We start from the raw sequence: 22,727 nt of genomic DNA on the forward strand, positions 1-22,727 counted from the left end.
GGTGACCTCTGTGGCGGCTTTTTCCAGATCTCATCGTGCAGGCCAAGTCTGGCACTGGCAAAACCTGCGTGTTCTCCACTATCGCCCTGGACGCGGTGCTGCTGGAGAGTCCCGCCACGCAGGTGAGGCCCGGCCCCTGCTTAGCGGTGCGCGGGAAGAGGCGCTGAGGCGAGGGGGGCGGGGACACGACACTTGGCTTTGTGAGAGGGAATCGCTCTTGGGAAAACGGTATTGTCCCCTGTGAGACTAACTATTTTAAATCATCCGGACTGGATGAGTGGCTTTTTTGAGCCGTTCTGCAGCTTTCAGGTCTAATCCTTGGCCCTTACAGATTCTGATCTTGGCTCCCACGCGTGAGATTGCTGTGCAGATTCATGCTGTCATCACAACGATTGGAATAAAAATGGATGGCTTGGAATGCCACGTGTTCATTGGAGGGACTCCTCTGAACCAGGACAAAATCAGGCTAAAGAAGTGCCACATAGCAGTTGGCTCCCCAGGTATGGGAGTGCTTCGCTGTGCGTCGGACAGTGGCTGATACCTCAGGGTACAGTAGCTGGTGCTTTTGCAATCTGGGTTTGTTTTCTAGAAAAATGGGGTAGTCTTAAAAGGCAGTGCCAGAGACATTTAGACCATGTATTTTTAGTGAGATATTGTTCTAAGTATGTACTTTTTAAGGCTTATTAAAATTTGGTGTGGTGTTTTTTTTTTTTAATTACAAAATGCTTTATTAGAAACTTTCAATTAGTATTTTTCAAGTTCCTTTTATGTTTTTCTTCATATGTAGGTCGAATAAAACAGCTCATAGAGTTGGACTACTTGAATACGGCCAGTATCCGGCTTTTCATTCTTGATGAAGCAGACAAGCTTCTAGAAGAAGGCAGCTTTCAGGAACAAATCAAGTAAGAAAACCACTTCCCATACGCTTATGGGTAGCTTAGATGTTTGTTAGTCACTTCCATTTTTTTTTTCCTCTCACAGTTGGATTTACTCTTCGCTACCAACCAATAAACAGATGCTTGCTGTTTCAGCTACTTACCCTGAATCCTTAGCTAATGCTTTGACCCGATACATGAGAGAGCCAACATTTGTGAGGTTGAACCCCACTGATCCAAGTCTCATTGGTAAGTAGAAGTCCGTTTCTGATGTTGTTATCAATAGATTAAGAAGAGTATGCTAAAATCAAAACATACACCTTTAAAACTTGTGATAATTTGCCTCCACAGATGAGTTGATTAGTTTACAGTGTATTTGTTTCCAGTATTGATGTGTTTAAAGCATCAGTGATGAATGTAACTTTGTTTTCTTTCTGAATTCCAAAAATATTTCAGCCTTTGAAGAAAAATCTGCCCTGCAGGTTCTTCAGTGCACCATGGGTGCTTGTTTAAATTTGGAGCCTTTGTTTCAGCTGCAGTGACACGTGTTGACAGCAGCAGCGTAGCACTGCACACGTGTTTGTCGAAACCCTTAATCTGATGGTGTTTTTCATTTCATGCCCAGGTCTGAAGCAGTATTACAAAATCGTGAATTGCCATCCGCTGCCCCATAAAACATTTGAGGAGAAAACCCAGCACCTACAGGAGCTGTTCAGCAAGATTCCATTTAATCAAGCCTTAGTCTTCTCAAACTTGCATAGCAGGTAATAAAACTGAAATGCGGTCTGTAGGAAGCATGTTTGGAAGCAGTGGCTGGATAAGTTCATGGATAAACTTACACAGACCTTCTGTGAAAGTCTCAAAGCAGTATGCAGATTCCGCATCTGGAATGCAGCATGGCATGCTGGAAATCAGGGAATGCTTTAGCAGGGAGGTACCTTATACGCTGTTCTGGGACGGTGAGATCTGATGTCCTGTTGTCCTGTTCCATCTGTAAAGTGACTGTTTTAGTTGGAAACGTCAAGTGGCACATCTGGACTGTAATCTGCAGCCTGTTGTTAAGGAATATGCAGGGGCTGTTAGAGCTGCAGTTTTATTTACTGTTTCCATTGTGTGTATTCTGTCAGGGCGCAACATCTAGCTGAAATACTGACAGCCAGGGGCTTTACTGCTGAGTGCATTTCGGGGAAGTCCGTTCAAAACTTTGTGGTTTATGGAAGTTTGTGCTTAAATGTCATCTGAAATAGGAAAATTAATCTTAAATCTTGGTTTGCACGGCCTCTGGTTGAGTAACTAAGAATAGCGTTTGAATCTCCATAGGTCTTCAGGACTTAATCAGTGTAAAACTTAATATTAATTTTCCTCTTTTCAGATTTGTTAGAGAGTCATTTTTATGAATGTCTGGATGAGTGCATTGGCTTATTTGTAAAAGGAAAGTTTACTTAAGTTTGCAGGCTGAAGTAGTGTTTCTTTGGAATGTAAATGTTGAATTTAAATTTCTATTTTTGCCTTCTCTGTAACAACTGGTAGCTGGCACCTAATGTTTATTAGAAACCTTGATTTTTTTTTTTTCTTCAGCTATTTTTTCCATGGCTTATATGTTTACATGAAAGTTATCCAAAGTCAGTGTTGTTTGAGGGGATTAAGTATCTACATAATTGCTCTTTTTTTAAAAAACAAACAAACAAAAAAACCCCCAACAAAACCCAAAGAACTATTTTTGTAATGAGTTTCTTTATCTTCAAGTTCTTGTTTATGCTTGTTTACTCATTTGGAACGGTTGTTTGAGGAAGTAGCTCTCACCCTTGTTTCTGCTCTGATCTGCAGTTTTACAAAGCGCTGTTTACCAAAATTTGAGGAGGGTAAAACTGAAGAGTGTAATCTGTTTCTAATTTTTGTCCTTTTAGGCAGCATGAATCAAAATCAACGACTTGACGCTATGGCTAAATTAAAGCAGTTCCACTGCAGAGTTCTCATCTCCACAGACTTGGTGAGTTCGTGGTTTACAGCACACGTGAGTGTTACACCTGAAGTTGCTTCCCAGAATTAGCTGTGACTGGGAATTGAACAGAACAGAACGGTGCTACTAAAGCGCATGACTTACTTTCATGGTGAAACTTAGAAATTCTCCCCTATTTCTCAATCTGGTTCAAAAGTTACTTTTAGTTTATCTGTTGGTTTGCAGCAGCTTACAGATATTTCAGAGGAGCAGAATTGGTACACACCAGACATCTTTCAATTAGAGCAGTGGTTGTGCTTGAGGCACGCTCAACTTTTTCATGGTTGATGTGTTTTGGTTTTTTCTCCCAGTTGATGGTTTGTTGGTACACCCCAGACATCTGTCAATTAGAGCAGTTGAGGCACGCTCAACTTTTTCATGGTTGATGTGTTTTGGTTTTTTCTCCCAGTTGATGGTTTGAGTCCTGTCATGAAGAGATTACTGCATGCCGTTGGGTTGACTTTTTTTTTTTAATGCTGAGGGAAAAAGGATGCTTGCTGGTGTTTGATACAGAAGGCATAAACGAAATTATCCTGGTTTTCATGGTCCTGAGGCAATGTGCCTATCTTATATGTAAACTGGCTGGGAAACTGTAGGTGCTTTATGGTGTGTTGTAACACCTAAAAGTTACGGTATGAGCAGTGGCTCCCACATGCATTGTGTTTATTTGAAGACCTGCTCAGCATGTTCAGTTACTTATCCCCTTCTCTCTCTCACCTTCTCAAGACATCTCGTGGAATCGATGCTGAAAAAGTGAACCTGGTTATCAACCTGGACGTGCCGGTAGACTGGGAAACGTACATGCACCGCATCGGCAGAGCTGGGCGCTTTGGTAAAAACTGTTGTGTGGATGTCTTGAGCCTGCAGCAGCCTCACTGGCTTTGGTTAGGTAACTGCACTTTCTGTTGTGTGTCACAGGAACTCTAGGCTTATCTGTGACATACTGCTGCCGCGGAGAGGAAGAAAACACAATGATGAAAATTGCTCAGAAATGTAATCTTCAGCTTCTTCCTCTACCAGGTATGCTCTGTCCTCTGAGTATGGCTGGGTTGGTTTTAGCTGTTGTCTGTTTGAAGCTTCAGACATGTCCGCAGGGATCTGACATGTGTTTTCCCTGCTGAAGCTGCATTAAATTTTGGGTTTTGGTATGGGCTTTTCATGCTCTCTGCTAATGACTGCTTGTGTAACTGCCACGGTTGGGTGAAGCAACACTAAATGAACAGAGTGCATGCCCGGGGGCAGGGAGAGGCACTCTGCACCCAGCTGTTACTTCAACAACTTTGTAACTCCTTGGATTTCCAGAAATCTGGTATTAATCCTTTCTCAGGCTGTGAGATACAGCAGGAGGATGGAGTAATTGAAAGAGCAGATTTGCTACCTTTGCTTTGCCAGAAGCTGTGCTGCTAGAAATGCACCATTTAGCTGCTTATGTAAGTTCTGGTTTACTATCTGGTGAAGCAGGATCTGAAAGATGGCTGACGAGCAATGCAGTGCTGCTTGTCTCCATCAATTTCTTCCGTGAAGAGAATGTTCTGGCTGTTTGAGCTCTTTGAAGGATTGAAGGGCGTCGGTTTGTAGCGCTAATTAACGCATCTTAACATCTTACCTGCGATTTTGCTAAGCTTTACTTCGGTACTCATTTTAGCTCTAGAGGGAGGGATGCACTGAACTGAGTTCCTGCTTGTTTCCTTTTTGCAGAGCCCATACCTCCTGGAATGATGGTTCAGTTTGAAGGTGGGGAGGTAGAAGTCAAACCAGTTACACATAAAGGTGCTTCGGTGAATTCTGACACCGTGTGTCTTAGACCAGAGCAGCCAGCACTACAGCCTGTCCAGAACAGTTTTGCAGAGGTACCACGGGCTCATACTAATCTTCCAGGTGATAATTCCTCTGTGGAAAGGCCAAAAAAGGCTCTGAAGCAAAAGCAGAGGAAGTGCACGAGTTCTGCAAATACAGAAGAAGGTAGTAGAAACCGCCAAACTTCCAATTGCCACAAAGAACAGAGGAGTAGAGTCAAAACTGTCTCCAGATCTGATGAACAGCATAACACTCCATCTCCAGATGAGGAGGCCTTAAAAAAAAATCTTCCCAGGATTCCATGCTTGTCATCTTTCAAAACCTATCAGAACAATCCCTGGAGCTTCTCAGAGTTTGTTGAAGACTATGAGTATTTCATTAAAGAAGGGCTGGAGAGAGAGGTGGAAGTTTTCAGAAGCTATTCAGGCCCAGATGACGACCGTGAGCTGCCCAGAAATGGTGATGTAGCATGGAAGGAGGTGGAACATAATCCAGAGGTGGTAGCAAACAGTGGTGTGTCTGGTGAGAGCGATGGGCCGTACAGTTCCAGGGCTTCCTCCAGCAGCAGGGAGAACAACTCTTGCTTTGAGGCATTTTCAGATACGCAGGAGGATGCCGTTCCCACAGTGTGCCAAGGTTACGCAGGCTCCTGTCCCACACCAGAGAAGCCTCAGGAGCTGGCACAAGCCCCCAAGCAAAATCCAGTGAAAAAGAAAGTTCAGAAACAGAATGCTAACCAAAAGAAAAGCTGTTACCATCAATTCCCTGGTCCTTCCACCAGAAAAACTGAAGACGACTGCTCCTGCAGCTCTTGGGGTGATGGTGTTCCGGATGAGGCTCTGAGTTTCAAAAACTACTGGGAATCTTACTGCCAAGCATGGCACAGCTACTACACAGCCGTGTCGCGCTATCAGAAGAGGTGCAGACAGTTGGACTGGCTGAACGCCTACCACGCCAACTCCGTCTACCTTCAGGAGCTGCTGAAAAGCAGTGATTGAGGTGCCAGCAGGCTGGTTGGTACAGCCAACGGCAGTTACCTGTGAGAACAGGACTGCTGGTCTCAGAGTACCTTGGCAAACGGAAACCAGTGTGGTTTCAGACTGAAGGAAAGTGTCTCTTAAAGCGAGCAGTGTCTGGGTAAATGTGTTTTTACGTGCGTTCCAGTGATGGTGGTACAAGTTGTTAATAAAAGGAAATGAAAGACAGCTGGATGTTCAGTTGCAATCATTACAATCCAGAGCAAGTAGAGGAAGATAAAAGGCAGCCACTTACATGTAGAAAGTGTCACTAAGGAGAAAATACAACCCGTTCTCTTTGCTTGACTTACTTCTACCATGTGACTTTGCAGTGAAGATGAATTCACCGTGAGACCACGCAGTTTGTAGTTGGAGTTCATTCCATTTTCCATAATTCTCTTATTAAACACTAGGCACTGATGATATACTAGTTAAGTGGCAGTATAAAACCTGCATCTCAATGCCTGTATTGCTAATTTAAATCCAGTTAATTAATATTGTATAAATAACACTTCTATAGCTAGGTGTACGGCAAGCTGTGCAGTAGAGGATGGTTTAATTAGGTAGAAAATGTGCAGCAATCATAATTGGTCTGTCCCTCTGGGTGCAGCAATATCAGACTTGCCACACTTACAGGAAAGCTTTAATTAGAAATGAAATTACCTATTAGTACTAAAACTAATTGGTATTTCCTGTTTGGGTTGTGCTGCTTTGGATGTCGCTGTCCCGAAGCAGAAGTAGATGAGAGGACTGTCTGGCTAAGGGGCTTGATGCTGAGCTGACTCCACGCTGATTTTGAAACTTCATCCTTTAGCTTTAGTTTGGGATCAAAGAGACACGTTTCTTAAGCAGAATCTTTGAATTTTGCTTTTTTTTTTTTTTCCTTGAGCCAGAGTAAGGCTGGAATCCCCTTAGCAGGGAGGAAGCAGTGCTTTTACTATGAACTGCATGTCCAAGGGGAGCTGCTGCTTTAATTTGGTGATGTGGGTGTCTTTGAGGTTACTTGATTGCTCACCTTCAGCAGCTTTTGTTTTGAGAAGCAGTTATGTTTTCACGCAGCTTACATAAATCCCTTAATGCCCGAGTGTTCCTGCAAAATTCCCTGCGCAAATCCTGCAGCGCTCTCCGCAGCACTTTGGACCTTTTTGCGCAGTGGTGGGTGTGAACTTTATGCTAAGCAAATCAGACTGCTGCGCAGGAGAATTGTGGGGTTGGTGCAGCCTGTGGGTGGCAGGGGCATGCAGCACGCAGGGACAAGCAGGGCTGTCCTGTCTGCCCGGGCTGGTGGCTCTTGCAGCGGGGGAGAGGGGGTGGCCCCTGACTGCAGGAGAGGAAGGTACTCTGGAAGCTCTTCTGTTCAGCTCAAACTTGTGCGTGTTAGAGGACACCCAATAAGTAATTATAACTGCTGCTTAAGGACTTTTGAAAATTGTAAATAATGCCTCTCAATGACCCTTTCTGTTAGGGTTAGGATGAGATCAGCTCTGCGTGTTTCATGGTGGGAAAAGCTGACCCTGTCTGTAGTATAGAATGCAGTTCCTAAACGGAATTGCCAAGATGAGGTTGCTTTTTAAAGGGAAGGTGTGAGATGTGTGCTTTAACTATCTCGTTAGGAGAAGTATTTCCCTTTCCATACTTTTTTCCTTGCCTTAATCCCTTTGTGCCACAGATTACCCCAGGGGGGCGGCTCGCCTAGATTGTGTCTGCGAACTTTGCGGAGGCACAGGTGATGTGATTTTCTTTCCGAGGTGGATTTTGTTGTAACTCCTACTGTTCACCAGGAGGGCACCTTAGGAGATGCACTCGGGTATCTGCCTTACTGCGCTCCTGTCGTGTCCCGGTCATCTTGCTGCTTTCCTTTGGGACTGCGTAAGAGTTCTGAGTATTTAAATGAAACTTGAGCAGCTTAAGCCAACACCCAAAGGTCACCAAAAGAACCTCCCAGAATCTTTTTAGAAGAAATCTACAGCATCATCTTGGTATTTGTGGCACATACTCTGTTTAATCCAGATTGGATACATCAGGTACAGCAGTGGCACAAGACTCAATACTGTAAATGATATACAAGTTTCAACATATGCACTACAATTCCAAAAGAAGACAACAGGAAACTTGGTTCTTCTAGAAAGTTGTTCTCGAATGAAGCTACCTGCAGTTGTGTACAGTACATTTTGTATCTGTCCTCTGATGTTCGGAAGCAAAGCCCATTTATAGTACGAAAATAGAAAATAATAAGGTTGAGAGCTGCTCATAACAAAACTCCTAAAGAAAACACCATTGCATTGGAATGCCTTACTGATTTATCAAAAATAGACCATCGCACGCGTTTTGTAAGATACTTGGTTGGTCCGAGGAGCCAGCGGGAGCTCCCAGTTGTAGTTGCGACAGAACAGAGGAGAGCGTTCGGTGTGCTCGGGAGCGTCTCGCCCAGACGGCTGCGTGACTTCTGTGACTAGCACTAGATCAAACCGAAAATAAACATCTGCACACATACACACACAAAGTAACAGACTGTCGACTGAGAACAGAACTCAAGAAGGAATTTTCACAAGCGCTTTGTCACCTGGTCTTTTGACTGATCCACCTGAAGCGTTTCTGGCACAGTTTCGCGTTCTGAAGGTAAGCAGCAACACTTCCCTGGTACGCTTTCTCAAGAATTCTCTGTGGTGTTGTAGGTGTTCATGGATTGAGCTTCGCTTATTGACAGAGGAGGTATTAAATTTATACAGCCCGCGTAATTGGCAAAGAGAGGTGAGATGACTTCTTCGAGGTCACTTAGTGATTCATCAGGACGATGGGGATAGAACACAGGTTCCTGATGCTAACTCCTAGCTGTAACCAAGGTGCACGCTGCCTTCTGTTGGCTCTTAAGGGTTTAGAAGGATAAAACCGTTGAGTGTTTATGGCGTCATTAAATGTGAAGCCTAAAAACTTGAGCTCTGAAGTCATATATCTAGTGCAGTTGCTTAAAGTGCTGGAGAAAAATAAGTGCTTAAAAACCCCAAGACATATTTGATTGGTAAATAATGTGGAAAAGGTGTAGTATTCACCTAACTTTAAAAGCAGAATCAAGTTTTCGGCTCCAAGCTGCTGATGCTCGCAAGCCATCCATGAATGCTGACTGTAACTGCCATAGCCTGGCACAGGAAAATATTACAGGATCCAAGGGCTTTTTGCAACCCAGAAATGAAATGTGATTTGTAATATACTGAATTTGCTCTACAGTGTAAGATACAGCGTGTTTACAACCTCTACTTAAAAAAGGAACGTACTTGAAGAAACAGTGCTTCCTGTAGCTGGCGTTAATCTCATTTTCATGCGTGCCCCTTAGGCTGTCTAAGCTGGAAGGTGAATGCGGGTTGGCAGTACTGGTACGGCGTCAGCTCTTTTGGGTTAAACAAGCAGCGTTGGTTCAAATTTGGTACTTCTGACAAGGATGTATTTTGTAGCATCCTCAACTTCATTCCACAGTAAAGCCATACGTGTTGCTTTACCTTTTCCCTGGTTTGCTTTGATAATTATCTGACAGACAAACTTAGTCTCTGGGGTAGGAGTTTGCCGTGGAAGGTTTTATGTTCCTCTTAGGGTTGTAGGCAGGTAACTCGCAATGTGGAGGGTGATTTAGGGTGGTGCCAGGGAGTGTGATGGCAGCAGGAGAGGGAAAAATAAGGAAAGAATTATGGCTGAACAGCAGAGGAAAAATCCTTGACGCTGAGATTTATGAGCCTGGAATAAGCCCTCCAGGGAAGTGTGGGAGTCCTTTCCTTGGAGAGTTTTAAATCTGACCTAAGGAAAGCAAGGCAATGTGTTGCAGTGAAGGGTCTGGTGCTAGCGGAGGATGGGTTACGTTTTTTAATTCTTTAGTGTTTACGTACCCAGGTGCTATCTGTAGCCTGTTCTTGGTGGATGCCCTTTAGATTTTTAAGGAAAAGGAAAGTAAAAGGTGGATTTTGGAAAGAGCAGATGGGAAGTCAAAGCCTAGATATCAGAGGTATTTATTTCTCATCGTTCTTTGCCAATTGATGCGATTCCTTCTATTAGCAGCACGATGCTGGGTGAGAAGAGAGCGACTCTATTAATGGAACATGCTGGAAAGCTCTGAAAATATTTTTCGCGCAGAAAAAGCTTTGGAAAGGAAACAAAATGCTTGGAAAAAGGTGTTGCCCCTTTGATATTTTAAATATTGCTTTATGAAAGACAAAAATAATCCCCTTCTACTTACTTTTTGTACAAACTATCAATTTTAATCTTTTTAATGAACTTTTCTAAAGCTGTAAAAAGTGGTAAGGAATTAGGGGGAGGGGCAAGGCTTTGGAAATGAACTGCCAACACTACTGGCATTTGTTGAGCAGGTCTGGTTTGTACCACCTGCCTTTCAGACAGGGATCAGGGCCAGAACCTACCTATGTTTCTGGGTGCTTCTCCTCCCAGGGAGGAGGATGCCCCATTCCATATGCATCAGGATTGCAGGGGTGTGTGCTGGTTTGTGTCCCTATCAATGTGTGTGTGTGGCCCTGAGGAAGGGGAGGGGGATGCTGGTCAGACAGGGCGGTACTGGGGACCGCTGGAGAGGATGGTCCAAATCCTTCTTGTAAGTGGCTGTTTAAAGATTACAAAGAGCCCTGCAGTTTAGTAAAGCTAATCGCCTCCCTCGGTTGTAGGAGGAAGTGGCTGCAGTGCAGTTCCCACGCTCTTCTGTGCAAATGCTTTCCCTTCTTCCCTGCGTTTCTTTTGGAGGGAGCTATGTTACGCCCTACCAACTGCTGATACGTCAGCCATGGCCTTGTCTCAGCCGTTTCAGTGAACGCACAGTGCTCTCATAATGAGGATGTAGCTGTGCTGGGCAATCCAGGGAGGTTTTGTACAAGCGTGTTTCAAGTGCTTTCAGAAGCATTACTCAGTGTGCTTCAGATCCGTGTGTAAAGGGAGCTAATACCTCCACCAGATGTATTTTTAGCCCTGTTCCTCTAGGCTCATACTTCCTCAGTCTTGTCTGTCTTTATCCTCTGAAATTCTGTGCTGAGGTACTAACTGCATGGGGCAGCACCTGCTAAGGTAACGGGAGAAGAGGCCAGCCGTGTGTTTCTGATCACGATTCCTCTTCCGTGAAAAACAACAAAGTCTGTGGCTGCCTTGACAATCTGAGCCCAAGCAGCCAGCCAGAAACCCCAAGGACTGGCTTTCCTCCTTTTTTATTATTTTCCCTCTTAAAAATGTTGATTTTTTTTTTTCCCCCAAAAAAGCAGTTTGATTGCTGGCAAATAACCACACCAATAGTGCTTGAGACGAGGGCTGCCGTGGTTGCTATTTACAGATAGAGGGATGGGCGCGGAGAGGCGAAGTGGTTTGTTTACCACTCCACAGTAAATCAGGAATAAGAAAGGCAGCACCGAGAATTCATATTGAGTCCCTGGCTCTGTACCCGTTTACTCCTGCGCCTTGGGAGGAGCACTGTACCCTGTCGGCACGGTCGCGTTCAACCCTCGTTCTGTGCCAGTGTAAATGAGGTTGCGAGGTGGTAGGTAGTGGAGAGCAAGGCCTGTGCTCTACAAGGGTGAGGGTGTTCAGATGGGGAGCAGATGATGACAAATAATGAAATTAAAGCGAAGGAAAGATTAAATTAAAACATCAAGAAAAACTCAATAATGGGAAGATTAACTGCAGTATAACCTCCTACAGGAAGCAGCAAAGGCAGAGCTTTTTAATCATTTAAAACAGGACTAAACATAGTTTTGGGTAACATATTACAGCACTGGAATAAATGACCATAAGCTGGTGCAGCTACTGAGGGTTTAGCCACAGCCCTAATATTCCTAGAGTGTTGTAGGTTCCTAAGGAGGCGGCTGAGTTAATGCGTCGGCCGGCGGAGCCCGCTGTACAGTAGGTTAGGAGCGCTAACAAAGCGGATTGCTAGCTCATATGTTAGTCAGCATGTAGGTCTATTTATCTATCTGTACATGTGTGTGTCTACTTACTTCTACGTGTATGTGTGTATATAAATACTACGTCAGGATAGATTATGACAGATGTTAAAAAAAGTCATCCCTTTGAATCAGGCTCAAACATGCTTTGAGTAGTTTGTAACTCTGGTGTTGGTAAAATCACTGTTCAGAAACAGGACACTTGATGTTTCCATATTATCTACAAGCTGTTGGGGCTGGGTGCGTCGCCGTTCACGGGTGCGCACGGGGCCCTGAAGAGGCCCTTGTGCATGCCTACGATAATTAGGCAGACAGTGCGTGACAGGAGAAGGCGCGTGACTTTGTTCCTCACTCTGCCCTTCCTGCAAAGGGGACTTGAGAAAGGCAGAATGGAAGAAAAAAGTTACTTTTTATGGAGGGGAAAAAAAAGCCAGTTGTGTTTCAGGGCCATGTATTTCCTTACAGTAAAATCATTCCTGAAACAATCTCAGTGGTAGGACTGACAGCTTCGTTGAAGTATTAACTTCCTGGCAGTACCACACAGTGTTCCTTCAGCTTTTGGTTGACTACAGGTGTGTGACTTCTCCCAAATTAAGTGTAGAACTGCAAAAAGAAAATGCTGTCTGTACCACGCTTTTTCAAGTGTTTTCTAAACTCCAGTACTGCTCCCTCTTCTCAAGTGGATGCATCCTGTGCTGGGACTGGAGAACTAAAAACGCTAACCTAGTCTACCCCTAAAATCAGTGCGACCCAGAAGCCATTGATGAGACAACTGGAGCCCTAAGCCTGTGAAAAAGCCAAATACCTCTCTGTCCATGCAAGATACTTGGCTCTGGGGTTAATTATTATCAAGTATAGATCCAGACATTATTTGGCTACTATTTACAATGGGTTGTATGTCTAGTGCTAGCAAAGGAATTTATATCTAGAAAACCAAAATAAAAAAGCATGGGCATACATTACAAGAAACCTCTGTTAGACTTAGGAACGCTTGATGTGGTTGAGTTCAGTGCTTTCTCATTCTTTGCCATTTGTGTGTACAGTATTAAAAAAGAGTCCTACCTTTTTTTTTTTTCCTTTTTAAAAATACAGAACTGGTAGTCTAGTCACACTCTTACAAGTAAGTGATAACAAAAATAGAAAGCAGATACCCATGTGGGACTAAAACTCTACTAAAGCCTGTATTTTTTTTTTTTTCCACAAATATGTTTTCACAGACAATAATTAGCAGACAAACACACTGTTTGCAATTGCACTGTATTGACTTAAAAGGCGGATACAAAATTGTCTAGATAAAGAATGCCATCTGGGGTGCAACGGGTGTGTGTGTGTGCGTGTGCACATGTATGTGCCGGCACGTGCTTGTATTTTCCTACTGTGCACTTGACCATGGAAACGTGCTCTGCTCTTTGTAACTCAGTGATGCTCTGATGTGGCTCTGCTGCACACTCGCACGCACACACACAGAGGGATGGAAATAGATTTCTGTGACAGGTGGCTTCTTTGTCTAAATCTTTTCCTATAAAAGAAAAAAAAATGTGAAGTTTTGGTTGGTTTAAAGGTTCTGCTCCATGAAGAAAAAAAATTCACAAAATCCATTGTTTTTCACCTTTTCAGTCATTTCCTCATGAATAAATATTATCCATTAAAAACCTTTAAAAAGGTGCTGCGATACACAGTGTTATATTTCCATTTGCTTTATTGACTCTCTTGTGGCCATGATGATTCTTTCCCTCCAGCCTCCACAGGTGATTTTCTCCCTGTACCATGGCACAACACGTTCTCCATGCAGGGTTTTGTTTTTTTTCCCCTTTAACCAGCCTCTTCCTCCCTTTTCTAATCCTTCCTCAGTCCACAGCATGAATGCGAGTCTGAAGAAAGCTGCCTCGTTAGAGCTCCATTGCTAATTCGATGACAGTATGTCAGGTTGGTCCATCCAGGCACAATTTGCAGCAAGAAAGGAACATGGAGGTGTGGAGGGAGAGGGGCACTGGTCTTCCAGCCTCCTTCTGTGCATGAGACGTCTTACAAGGCGGAGACCTTGACTATGTTGCTTGTGGTGGTGGTGGAAATGTTCGTGGAGTGGCCGGGGCTGCTGGGCGGAGGCCGACTCTCGCCTTCTGGCGTGAGTGCCGGCGGCGTGGGGATGCTGATGATGGCTGTCGTTATCTGGGCAGTTTTGCAGTTCGGTCTCAGCCCATCATCTGATTTCATGTTGAGACTGGAACGACTAGAAAACAAATTTAGTGTTTGGCTTTTTGTTTTTTTCAAACCAGACAGTAGAAAGGTTGGGAATGGTGTTTGTTCTTAATCAGTATCTTATTCCTCTGAACTAAGGGCACTGCAATATTCAGAAGGCTCCGCTGAACTGTTCCCCCCAGTTCCTGCAAGGCATCGTTTATTTCTACCCCGATTACACTAAGCTTCTTTAATGTTCCCCCTGGGTAGGATACAGCATTTCACAGGGCAAATGGTTTTATGTTTCCATTTCATTCCTGCGTAATTCTAGCTTGATTAAGAGGACGTCTAAACATACTGTCCTGTGTACTGCGTCCTTTCAGAGCACAGGTAGTTCTTTCTGAGAAAGAGCTGTTGTCTTCCTTGCATTTCAAATGCCTCGTTCAAATTCACTGTCCCTTGATCTTTTCTATTTTTTCATCTCTCTGCAGTAGTTTCAAGGATCTGGCAGCTGTGAGCATTCTTATTAGATCTGCATCAATTGCATCCTATAATTAATTACAGAGGGAAAATGATAGTTTGATTTCTGTACATCTGCACAGCTACAGGAGCCTGCTATTACCAGCCCAACACGGTCATTTTAAACACAAGGCCTGCCCTTTGAAAACGTAAAGCTCGCAGTTGGAAAGCTATTGCTGTTGTTATCTCAGGGTGACTCACCAAGAGGATGTTTCTTGATCCCTCAAGCATCCCAAGAACACGGCAGAACCCATTCTGCTCCCCGGTTGCCTCAGTCACAAGCTGAGAGTGGGGCAGTCTTAGGGACTGGGTGGTTCTGCCAGTGGTAACCAGTACACCCAGTTAGTTGCATTCCACATGAAAAACAACTTCAAAGCTTTTTTCTGTCTCCATTCTTACACAGTTTGGTAAGCAAGTGAAATAACAAACAGTGTTGACATTTAAAATACCGCTGGCATCTGGTTTAGCACCCACTGAAACAGGCAGAATAGTTGACGTTCCCCTGAATTACTGTTTCAGGTGCAGGTTGAAACTATTGTCATCCTGAAAGTGCGATAGCCAGAGACTTGTTTTGTGCTTGTTCATTCATAATTCTTTCTCTGAAATGCCCTTCTGACGGCACCCTGGCACAGAGTAATTGCTTGCTGCCCTCAAGGCAGCTTTGTCTCAGTTTCTAGGTCCCTGTGGTAGGAGTGGGAAGGAGAGTGGTAAGCTCAGCAGCTCAGTGCACAAGAGGCTTAATGGGCTGAGGGGGTTTAGAAAGTAATTTGGTATTTGCAAGAGAGAGATGATGAAGAAATTTTTTTTTTTCCTAGCAAGTTAAGTATAAAATGAAAATTTCAGAATTTTCTGTTGAGACACTTCACCTGTGTCACTAATGGCTTTTTAGGTGGAGATACTAAGACACCATTGTGAAATTCCTCCTCATTTGTTTCCCAGTGATGCCTGATGATTACAGTTGTGATTGAACATCAGTGAAGTGTGTCCTTGGTGGGACGTGTCTGTGTGTATGGCTCTCTGGCAGGCACTAATTAGCCAGTTCTCTTTGCCTTCTCCAATAAGGGCTTGGATGTACTGGGCTATCTGGGAGGTGGGCTATGGAGTGGTCCTGTGCCAGCTTTGGTGAGTGGCTCACAGCTGGACACTGCTGGCTCTGCCTGTGTGAATAGCACTTCCTAGGCAGGTTTCGTCTGGAATTCATTCTTCTATGTCCTGTCTGGCCAGAGAAGGGCTGCACTAGAGTCTGTCTCTGCCCTGGTTCTTCCCAGAAGAGCTAGGGAGCTACTTTCCTTGGGCCCTCATTAGGAGGGAAACAAGATGCTCCCAGCACTTGACCCCCCTCCCTGGCTGGGTATAGGCAGGAATGTTCAGTCGGGTAATGCACTTCAGAGGTTTGCATGCAGTAGTTAGCAGCGAGAGCCTACTTACTGTACCTTGTGGTGAGTGAGGGCTGCTCACTGCACTGGATGTGGATGGTGCTGAGCTCCTGCATACTCCGGAGGCGAGTGGCTGGCACGCTGGAGTTGGGAAGGTGAGTGGTCTTCTTGTTACGGCGGGAACAGCAGGACGTGGTCAGTCCGTGGTGACTTGACAAGGAGGGGCTCCGAGAGGAAGGATAGTTTTGCATTGAGCTCTCCATGCAGTTCTGTTCGAACAGTTGCTCATCTATGAACTCGTGGTTCTGGCAGGGAAAAGAACAACACTGTTACTCTCTGGGGATCCCAGCGGCAGTTTGTTTTCAGTGGCACCTTTGGGGTGGTGGGATGTGTCAGCCCCTTGTCTGTGTAAGATGCTTTCTGCCCCTGTGCCTGAAAGTATTTGCACTTGGCAGATGTTTGAAAGAAACTACTCTGCCCTTCCTCTCACTGCAACCAAGAGAAGATTTTGCCCTCCTGCATCAGTAGGGGAATAAGGGAAGCTGTTGCAGTGACACAAGCACGAGTCTATTGATGCGGCCTTGCTTATGTAGGCTGAGATGCTTAATATATTGTGTTCGAATCTCCTTTCATTTTCTTGTCTGGATTCCAGAAGTGGCTTCAGAAAATCTGCAGTGCCACATGGTTATGAAACCCAAGAGGAGATTTAGGCTTCTTTTTCCTTTGTCCCTGGGGACAGGATTGTATTGTATTTGGATGATCATCTCAACGTGTAGCATAATTGCAGGGTGTTGCCTGTATTGGCTGTTGGGTGCGAAGCATACCTGCTGCTCAGTGGGTGCTACTAGGTGAGTGAAGTGAGTGGAAATGGACATGGCAGGTGAGAGTGGGAAGCATACAGGGGAAGGGAATTCAGAAAGCTGAATCTGTAAAGAGTTTTTGTGCTAAGGAACAAGAAATCCTGAAAGAAAGAACTCTCGTGTGTGTATGAACACCCAAGTAGTTCTAGTGAACGTACTTTATCCAGTCCCTGTCAGCGTCAGAAAGGATGGGAACCAAAAGCAACCGTGGTGAAGGCAGCCATAGGTTTTCATTGGAACAACTAACAACTCTCACAGGAAACAAGAGCACTTCATAGCCAGAAAGAGCCACGTGCACAAACTCCCACGGACAAGACCAGGGACAAGAAAGGAAGCAAACACTCTCCAGACACGTCACAGAGACCACAGAGAAAACAGATTGAATTAAAAAGGAAATACCTTGATGGTGGAAGTTCGTACAGATAACAGGGGATCATCCACAAGATAGGACAATCCCTACGGGACAACATGCCAACAAAAGATAAAAACACAATTGATTGTCCATTCCGGCATCCAGAATTTAGTCCCAGCATTGCATCTATTGCCTCAGCATTCCAGCTGTTCCACTCAAGTTTGAATGGGCAACCGGACCTTCTCTTTACCAAACCTTGCCTGAATCAGACCCCTTTGTTCCTTCCTTCCTTCTCACACTTAAGCTTTTTAATGTTATGTTCTTGGAAATAGAACAAAGCTGGTAACAACTTTATTGCTTTGACCTTTTGAGAGCCGAAGGCAAAGGAAAACAAAGTTTCAGCTGCTGATTCACAAGTAAAGAATTGGAATTGCATTGCCATTGGGTCACCAATGGATATGGGGTTTGATCGTACTGTGGAAACACCGAAGAAAGGTTTGGGTTGAAAGACTGGATTGGATGCACTTGGCATTTGGAGAAAACATGGCATGTGAATGTCCATACTCTGGGAGTTGGAACGAGTGGAAAAAAACCCCTTTTGTTTGAAGAAACTCCATCTGTTGTGTTAAAAGGACAAGTAACCTGTGTTATGGTAGCTGGAGGGTCACTTTGTCATCTGACACACCAGATTTGTGAGCCATTCGTAGCCATTCAAATGTAAGGCTGTATGCAGACACCGTGACAATTGATAATGTGCTTTTGGAATCCTTCTGCCTAGCCTAAGGAAAGGTGAATTGCCCATTGAAACAAGTTTGCAACCATGGTACATTGCTCATTCCATTCCTGCATCTTGGTCACAAAATGACTCTTCAGTATTTAAAAAATCTTTTACTATGATTTAGATTTTGGGGAGAACTATTCCATGGTATTTTAATAGATTATGTGATCTGCAGAATTTTCACACAAGCTGATTGAACTATTTTGATTGATCGTTTCAGACCATAATCCAAACCTGTGATTTGATGCAACATCGTGAGAATAACTGGCTGAAAAACGTGGGGGGAAAACACATTAAATACTGTGCAGATTCTCCCTCTGGGTTTTAATCAAAATTCTAAATATCACTCTTATGCCATTCTTTGCTGAAAAAAGCAATGTGTGGAACATTTTCAACCACTGAGATTCTGAGTAGGCTCACGTGCTGGAGACAATCTGGCCTGGTTAGGGTGATAGGCTGATACATCCATGGATCACGATAGGCTTTGGCCATGTTACTGCCAGCACCCTAACTGGCTCCTTATAACGGAGCAACTCGTTCAGGTCCCAGAGAGGTCCACCGCCCTCTGCAGGGGTCACAATTTCTAGAAGCCTTTACAAAGCCAGGGCCTTACAAGGGCAGACCCTGGAGGCAGGCTTGTCTGCTTTTGTTTGCTTCAGCCAATTTGCTGAAGTTCCCAGATGGAATTATTCTTGAGAAATACGGGTCATCATAGTGAAGCTTTTAAGCATAACATTCTAAAGAGTCAGATTGTGAAGTATCTGCTTGTTATGTAACATCCAGAATTGCTAGAAATAAAGGCAAGATGAGTCTTATAAAATAAACTCGACAGTCATTGATACAGGAAGAATCAGTTCACTGTCCTTGGAGTGGTGACCTTTATAGCTCATTGGGATAAACCAGCTGTACTCAGCAGGTCACTGTAATTAGCCAGTCATCTTCTTCCAGTATATCGCTGAAGCCTAAGTGGGGTTATTCCAGCAGAAGCCAAACTATGGAAGTGAAGGTGATTTATCTAAAAGAAAGCTCTCGCAAGTCAGAAATCAAAAGTACATTTGATGGATGCAGATAGAAAAAGGCATGAATATTTCAAGTGTTAACCTCTCTTCACTCTTTCTAGAATGAATCATGGTATAGATAATGTGCTCCTTTACTGCAGCACCTCTTATATAAACCTGGAAGTAAAACATATGTATCAAATAAATACCTGTAATGTTCCAAGACTTCGGCATGCAGAATCACTTAATAAAAATAAAATTCTCACTCCAACACCTTGCATGACACGACCAGAAAAGTCATGTTAGAGGAGCTGCTCGACTGGCTTTGAGATAAACGACCTGCTCTTGTAACGAGAACTAGTGAGAACAGGCGTGTGCAGCCTTTGAGGCCACTGGGAGAGCGCGTCCGCTCGGTGCCCTGTGAGTGGCGCAGGGCTCTGTTTCCAGCCCGCTGGCACTGGTGACCAGGCTGTAGTTTACAGTCACTCCCAGCAGACCTGTCTTTTATTGCTAATTAGCACAAGTAACGAGTATATGTGATGTGTGACTGACAACACAAGACAAACGCAGTTTAGTTCCCTTTCAGAAGCACTGAAGAAATTAAACTTGACATACAGCTTGTTCTAGGACCTCCTTAACGCTGCTGAAAGGTTATTGTCATTCAAGTGAGCTTGACCTGCTGTTGACTCGGTACTGGCGTAGATGACCATGCAGTAGCAGATAATCGCATCTTATCCCTTTGCGCAGGGATTATTTGTTTTTAAAGAAGAGAATGAAATAAGGCGCATTTATCCCATTGCAGAATATTCGTGGGAGTTTGAGTGTCAGCCCCCCCAGCACAGTTTGTAGGTCTACTGCGTACGTCTACGAGTGCCTCCTCAGAGCATCCCTGGGCACGTCCTTTCCGTGCACGGCCTGCCCAGGCACAAGGATGCAGGAAGATGTAAAAAGACTGTGTGGCTACTTACGGTTGTTTTTTCCAGGCAGTGCAGCAGGTGGTGATGTTGGCTTTCAATTAAGGAGGTGCCTTTAGTCGTATGCTGCTCGTCTTCGGTGGATCCCTGCAGAGCCAGAAAAAGGGGAGGGAAAACCATAAACACAACCCAGGTGTAAAACCATGAACACAAACAGAACTGCCAGCATTAGCTTTCATGTAGGGATAGCTTTATCCCCTTTATCTTAGGGATAAAGAGAACAATTTGTGTTGCCAGCTCTCAGGTTTTTCTCATGACTCTTGGGAGGGTACCTTATTTTTTTTCCTTAAAGATTTGGCTTGTAAACTCAGGTGAGGAACTCAGCTTTTATTCAAAACCAGTGTGTTTCTAGCCACGCTGTAGCTGGGGAGGGAAGCTGGGAAGTGCTGCCATTGTATGATGGCCAGGCTCAGGAACCAGGAGGTAAAAAAACCCAACAACTAACTGTGCTGTTTTATTTTTCAAAAATAAACATTAAAACTTTTAAGCTTGACATGACCTTTGAATGCCAGCAGATGTACCCTGAACTCTAGTCTCTGTTCGGAGAGAAGGCACAAGCTGTCTTGCTTTTGCTGAGCTGAAAGCCTGGCTCTGCCTGACCTTCAGGGCTGCACAGCGCTGGGCTTGTGGGAACTCGTATATGTTGCTGCCAAAGCCTCCTGGGTCACAGCAGATGAAAAAAATGCGCATCTGGGCTTTGTGACTTGGACTTTGTAATGCTGGTCCTAGAGACGGAACTCCTGGATCTGTCCCTCCTCTTTGGGGCCATCAGCGGTTGTTTTCCACCCTTTGTACCTGCAGGGTAGCAAAGGAGGCTGCTCTTGCCCAGCCTCAGCGTGTTGCTGATGGGGAGTCCGTGGCAGGTCCTGAGGGGTGTTTGGTGCACACTGAAGGTGTGTACCCCCTCCTGTGGCCAAGCCCTCTTTAAAGGCGGCGTAAGGGAGGCGCTATGTATGTGAGAGGTAATACGTTTCAATCATCCTGTCGAAGCATGCTTCAAATGAGGAAGCACTCTACAGCAGTGGCAAAGGGTTGATGTTCTCGTGAAATGTGACAGCAGTTCCCCAGGAGAAGGAAGGTCCCATCTTCATTAGTTTCTTACGGAGTGTGGCTTGCACTTGGTAGGATGGCTTACTGTGATTTCTGTTTCAGTAACACTGTGTCCAGGAGCTCTACAAACTGACCAGGAACCCTCTGTGCATCCCTTGGCTCAAAACTGGAGCGAGGCAAGCCTGTTCCAAAGGCCTCACCGTCCAGATACTTGACTCGTTGTACAGCAACACCTGTGCAATCGGGGAGCAGCCTCCCCCCTCATTCCCCTCTGTACTCAAAACAGCTGAAAGATGCCTAACAAATGAGTAAGCTAATGCAGGGAGTAGGGTGTGCTTAGCCTGTGCCACCTGGGAAGGGACTGGGTACAGCTGGGAGTAGTTGGGTTAAATTAAAAGGAGTGGTCCCTCCTAGGGAGACACAGGAAGAGTTGGGATGGGCTGCTTTTAGCATGCTTGTGTAGGGACTACAGGTTGGAAAGACTTACTAGAGCACTTTTGCTGGTCTCTTCTCAGCTTCTACATCAGGTATGTGTGCATGGGGTGATTTGGGGAAGAGATTGCTGTGCTACGAGTGGTTAAAATAAGCTACAGGTCTCTGCGTGAAGCTGAGGGGTTTGATCTGCTTGAAACAGAAGTGGATAGGGGCTTAGGAGCTTGAGCTCAGTGTCTGTAAAGTTTAGCTCCTGCAGAAAGCTTGGCATCAAGCATTCATCATAACTGCAGTAAGCCAATTTAGTCAGCTTGGGGGTGGGGGGAGAAATCCAGTACCCTGTATTTTTTATTTCTGCACTGTATTAGTGAATCAGATACTTAGATTCCTCAAAATATAGTGTGTCACTTACCCTGTGATCTGATGATCAGATAGACCTCTGAAATGGAAGGAAAAGAAGCAGTAGGGGTTGCTTAGAGAGTTCCTGTGCTTTCTGAGTGCCAGGATTATTTTTCTCACTTTCTCTGTTATGTGGTGGCAGATTTAAGATCTGGGTAGTTAAGGATGTTCTCTTACTACTTAAGCTCCTGATCCTGAAATTCACTGTGATTTCATGACACATAATTCTGTGTGTCGCTTTGATGACTAGCATTTCCAAAGACAATTACGTGCACTAAAACAGCAATTAGATGTTGTCAAATGTTTCCCTGTATTCCATAAGGAAGGGGTGCCTGGTGTCTTCTGTAATGTCTAAATCTGAAAGCAAAAAATGGATGTGCGCGGCTTGAATCTCTGCTTAGACATGAAACAGCCGTATCTAACTGTTTGAGAGAGAAAATAGGTGGGATGGGAGACACAGCAGAACATCTTGGCAGAATTGCCGAGACTTTGTCGGTTGCTCTCGAGGGGGTCAAATTCAGCTATGCTTAAAGCATTGTTTTTAACTATACCCCTGTGTCCTACTGACTCACTGCAAATGGGCATGCTGCATGCCGTTTCCAGGATGGTTCTGTGATCCTTAAGTGAAGGAATAACTCTTGTCTCTGATAGATACCGAAACATAACTGAACTGGTACATCAAGAGATCTAACTTACTGTACACAGAATTAATAGATTCCTCTGGGAATGCATCCTCGGCAGGTTATGGATTTTTTTTTTGTTGTTGCCATTGTTTTGGGAGATGAGCATTCCCAGAAGTATTTTTAGAAGTGGCCTGAAAAAAAAAAATTGGTTCCATTTTTCTTATTAACAATCCTCCTGGTGAGCTGACACATCAAGCTGGTCCTGTTCGTACCCTGCTGAGAATACTGACTCCGCTGCTGGAGTGTTTCCCATGGAGGTCCTTGCAAGCCCTAAAGCAGATACGATGCTGCACTAAAACACTGGAAAAGGAGAGAGAGAGCACATATTGCAGACAGTATCTTTTTATGAGGATTTGCTTGAGGAGAGGTTTAAACGGAATCTGAAAGCAAAGATACCTCTGGCAGAAGACCTAAGCCAGTTGTTAAATTTTGGCAGCACAGCTGAGTCTCTCCCTCTGCCTTCCGTCGTGCAGCTAGGCTTGCTGCGGGTGGGAACAGATCGAGGGGTGGCAGTGAGCAG

General features: G+C 44.6%; 2 protein-coding genes across 2 annotated transcripts in view; one reads left to right on the plus strand and one right to left on the minus strand.

The window, feature by feature from the left end:
* Nucleotides 1-23: 23 nt before the first annotated feature.
* DDX20 (DEAD (Asp-Glu-Ala-Asp) box polypeptide 20) lies at nt 24-5,669 on the plus strand (the record flags this gene model as incomplete). Its single annotated transcript, XM_010150564.1, has 10 exons — nt 24-122; nt 332-500; nt 788-902; nt 982-1,124; nt 1,501-1,639; nt 2,003-2,065; nt 2,787-2,865; nt 3,601-3,706; nt 3,793-3,894; nt 4,573-5,669. Coding segments are annotated over 10 exons (2,112 nt in total), but the record flags the coding sequence as incomplete, so codon positions are not given.
* A 7,964-nt stretch (nt 5,670-13,633) lies between these two features.
* The window catches only part of KCND3 (potassium voltage-gated channel, Shal-related subfamily, member 3), a 61,926-nt gene continuing 52,832 nt past the window's right edge, over nt 13,634-22,727 (minus strand). Inside the window, exons 4-7 of the mRNA XM_010150565.1 lie at nt 19,638-19,730; nt 16,941-16,997; nt 15,739-15,986; nt 13,634-13,838 (exon numbers count right to left, since the gene is read on the minus strand). Of these exons, the coding sequence (XP_010148867.1) occupies nt 13,634-13,838; nt 15,739-15,986; nt 16,941-16,997; nt 19,638-19,730 (603 nt within the window). The remainder of the gene's footprint in view (nt 13,839-15,738; nt 15,987-16,940; nt 16,998-19,637; nt 19,731-22,727) is intronic.

Source organism: Eurypyga helias, unplaced genomic scaffold (assembly GCF_000690775.1).
Source record: "Eurypyga helias isolate BGI_N326 unplaced genomic scaffold, ASM69077v1 scaffold12524, whole genome shotgun sequence".
In the NCBI taxonomy this organism is placed as follows: Eukaryota; Metazoa; Chordata; class Aves; order Eurypygiformes; family Eurypygidae; genus Eurypyga; species Eurypyga helias.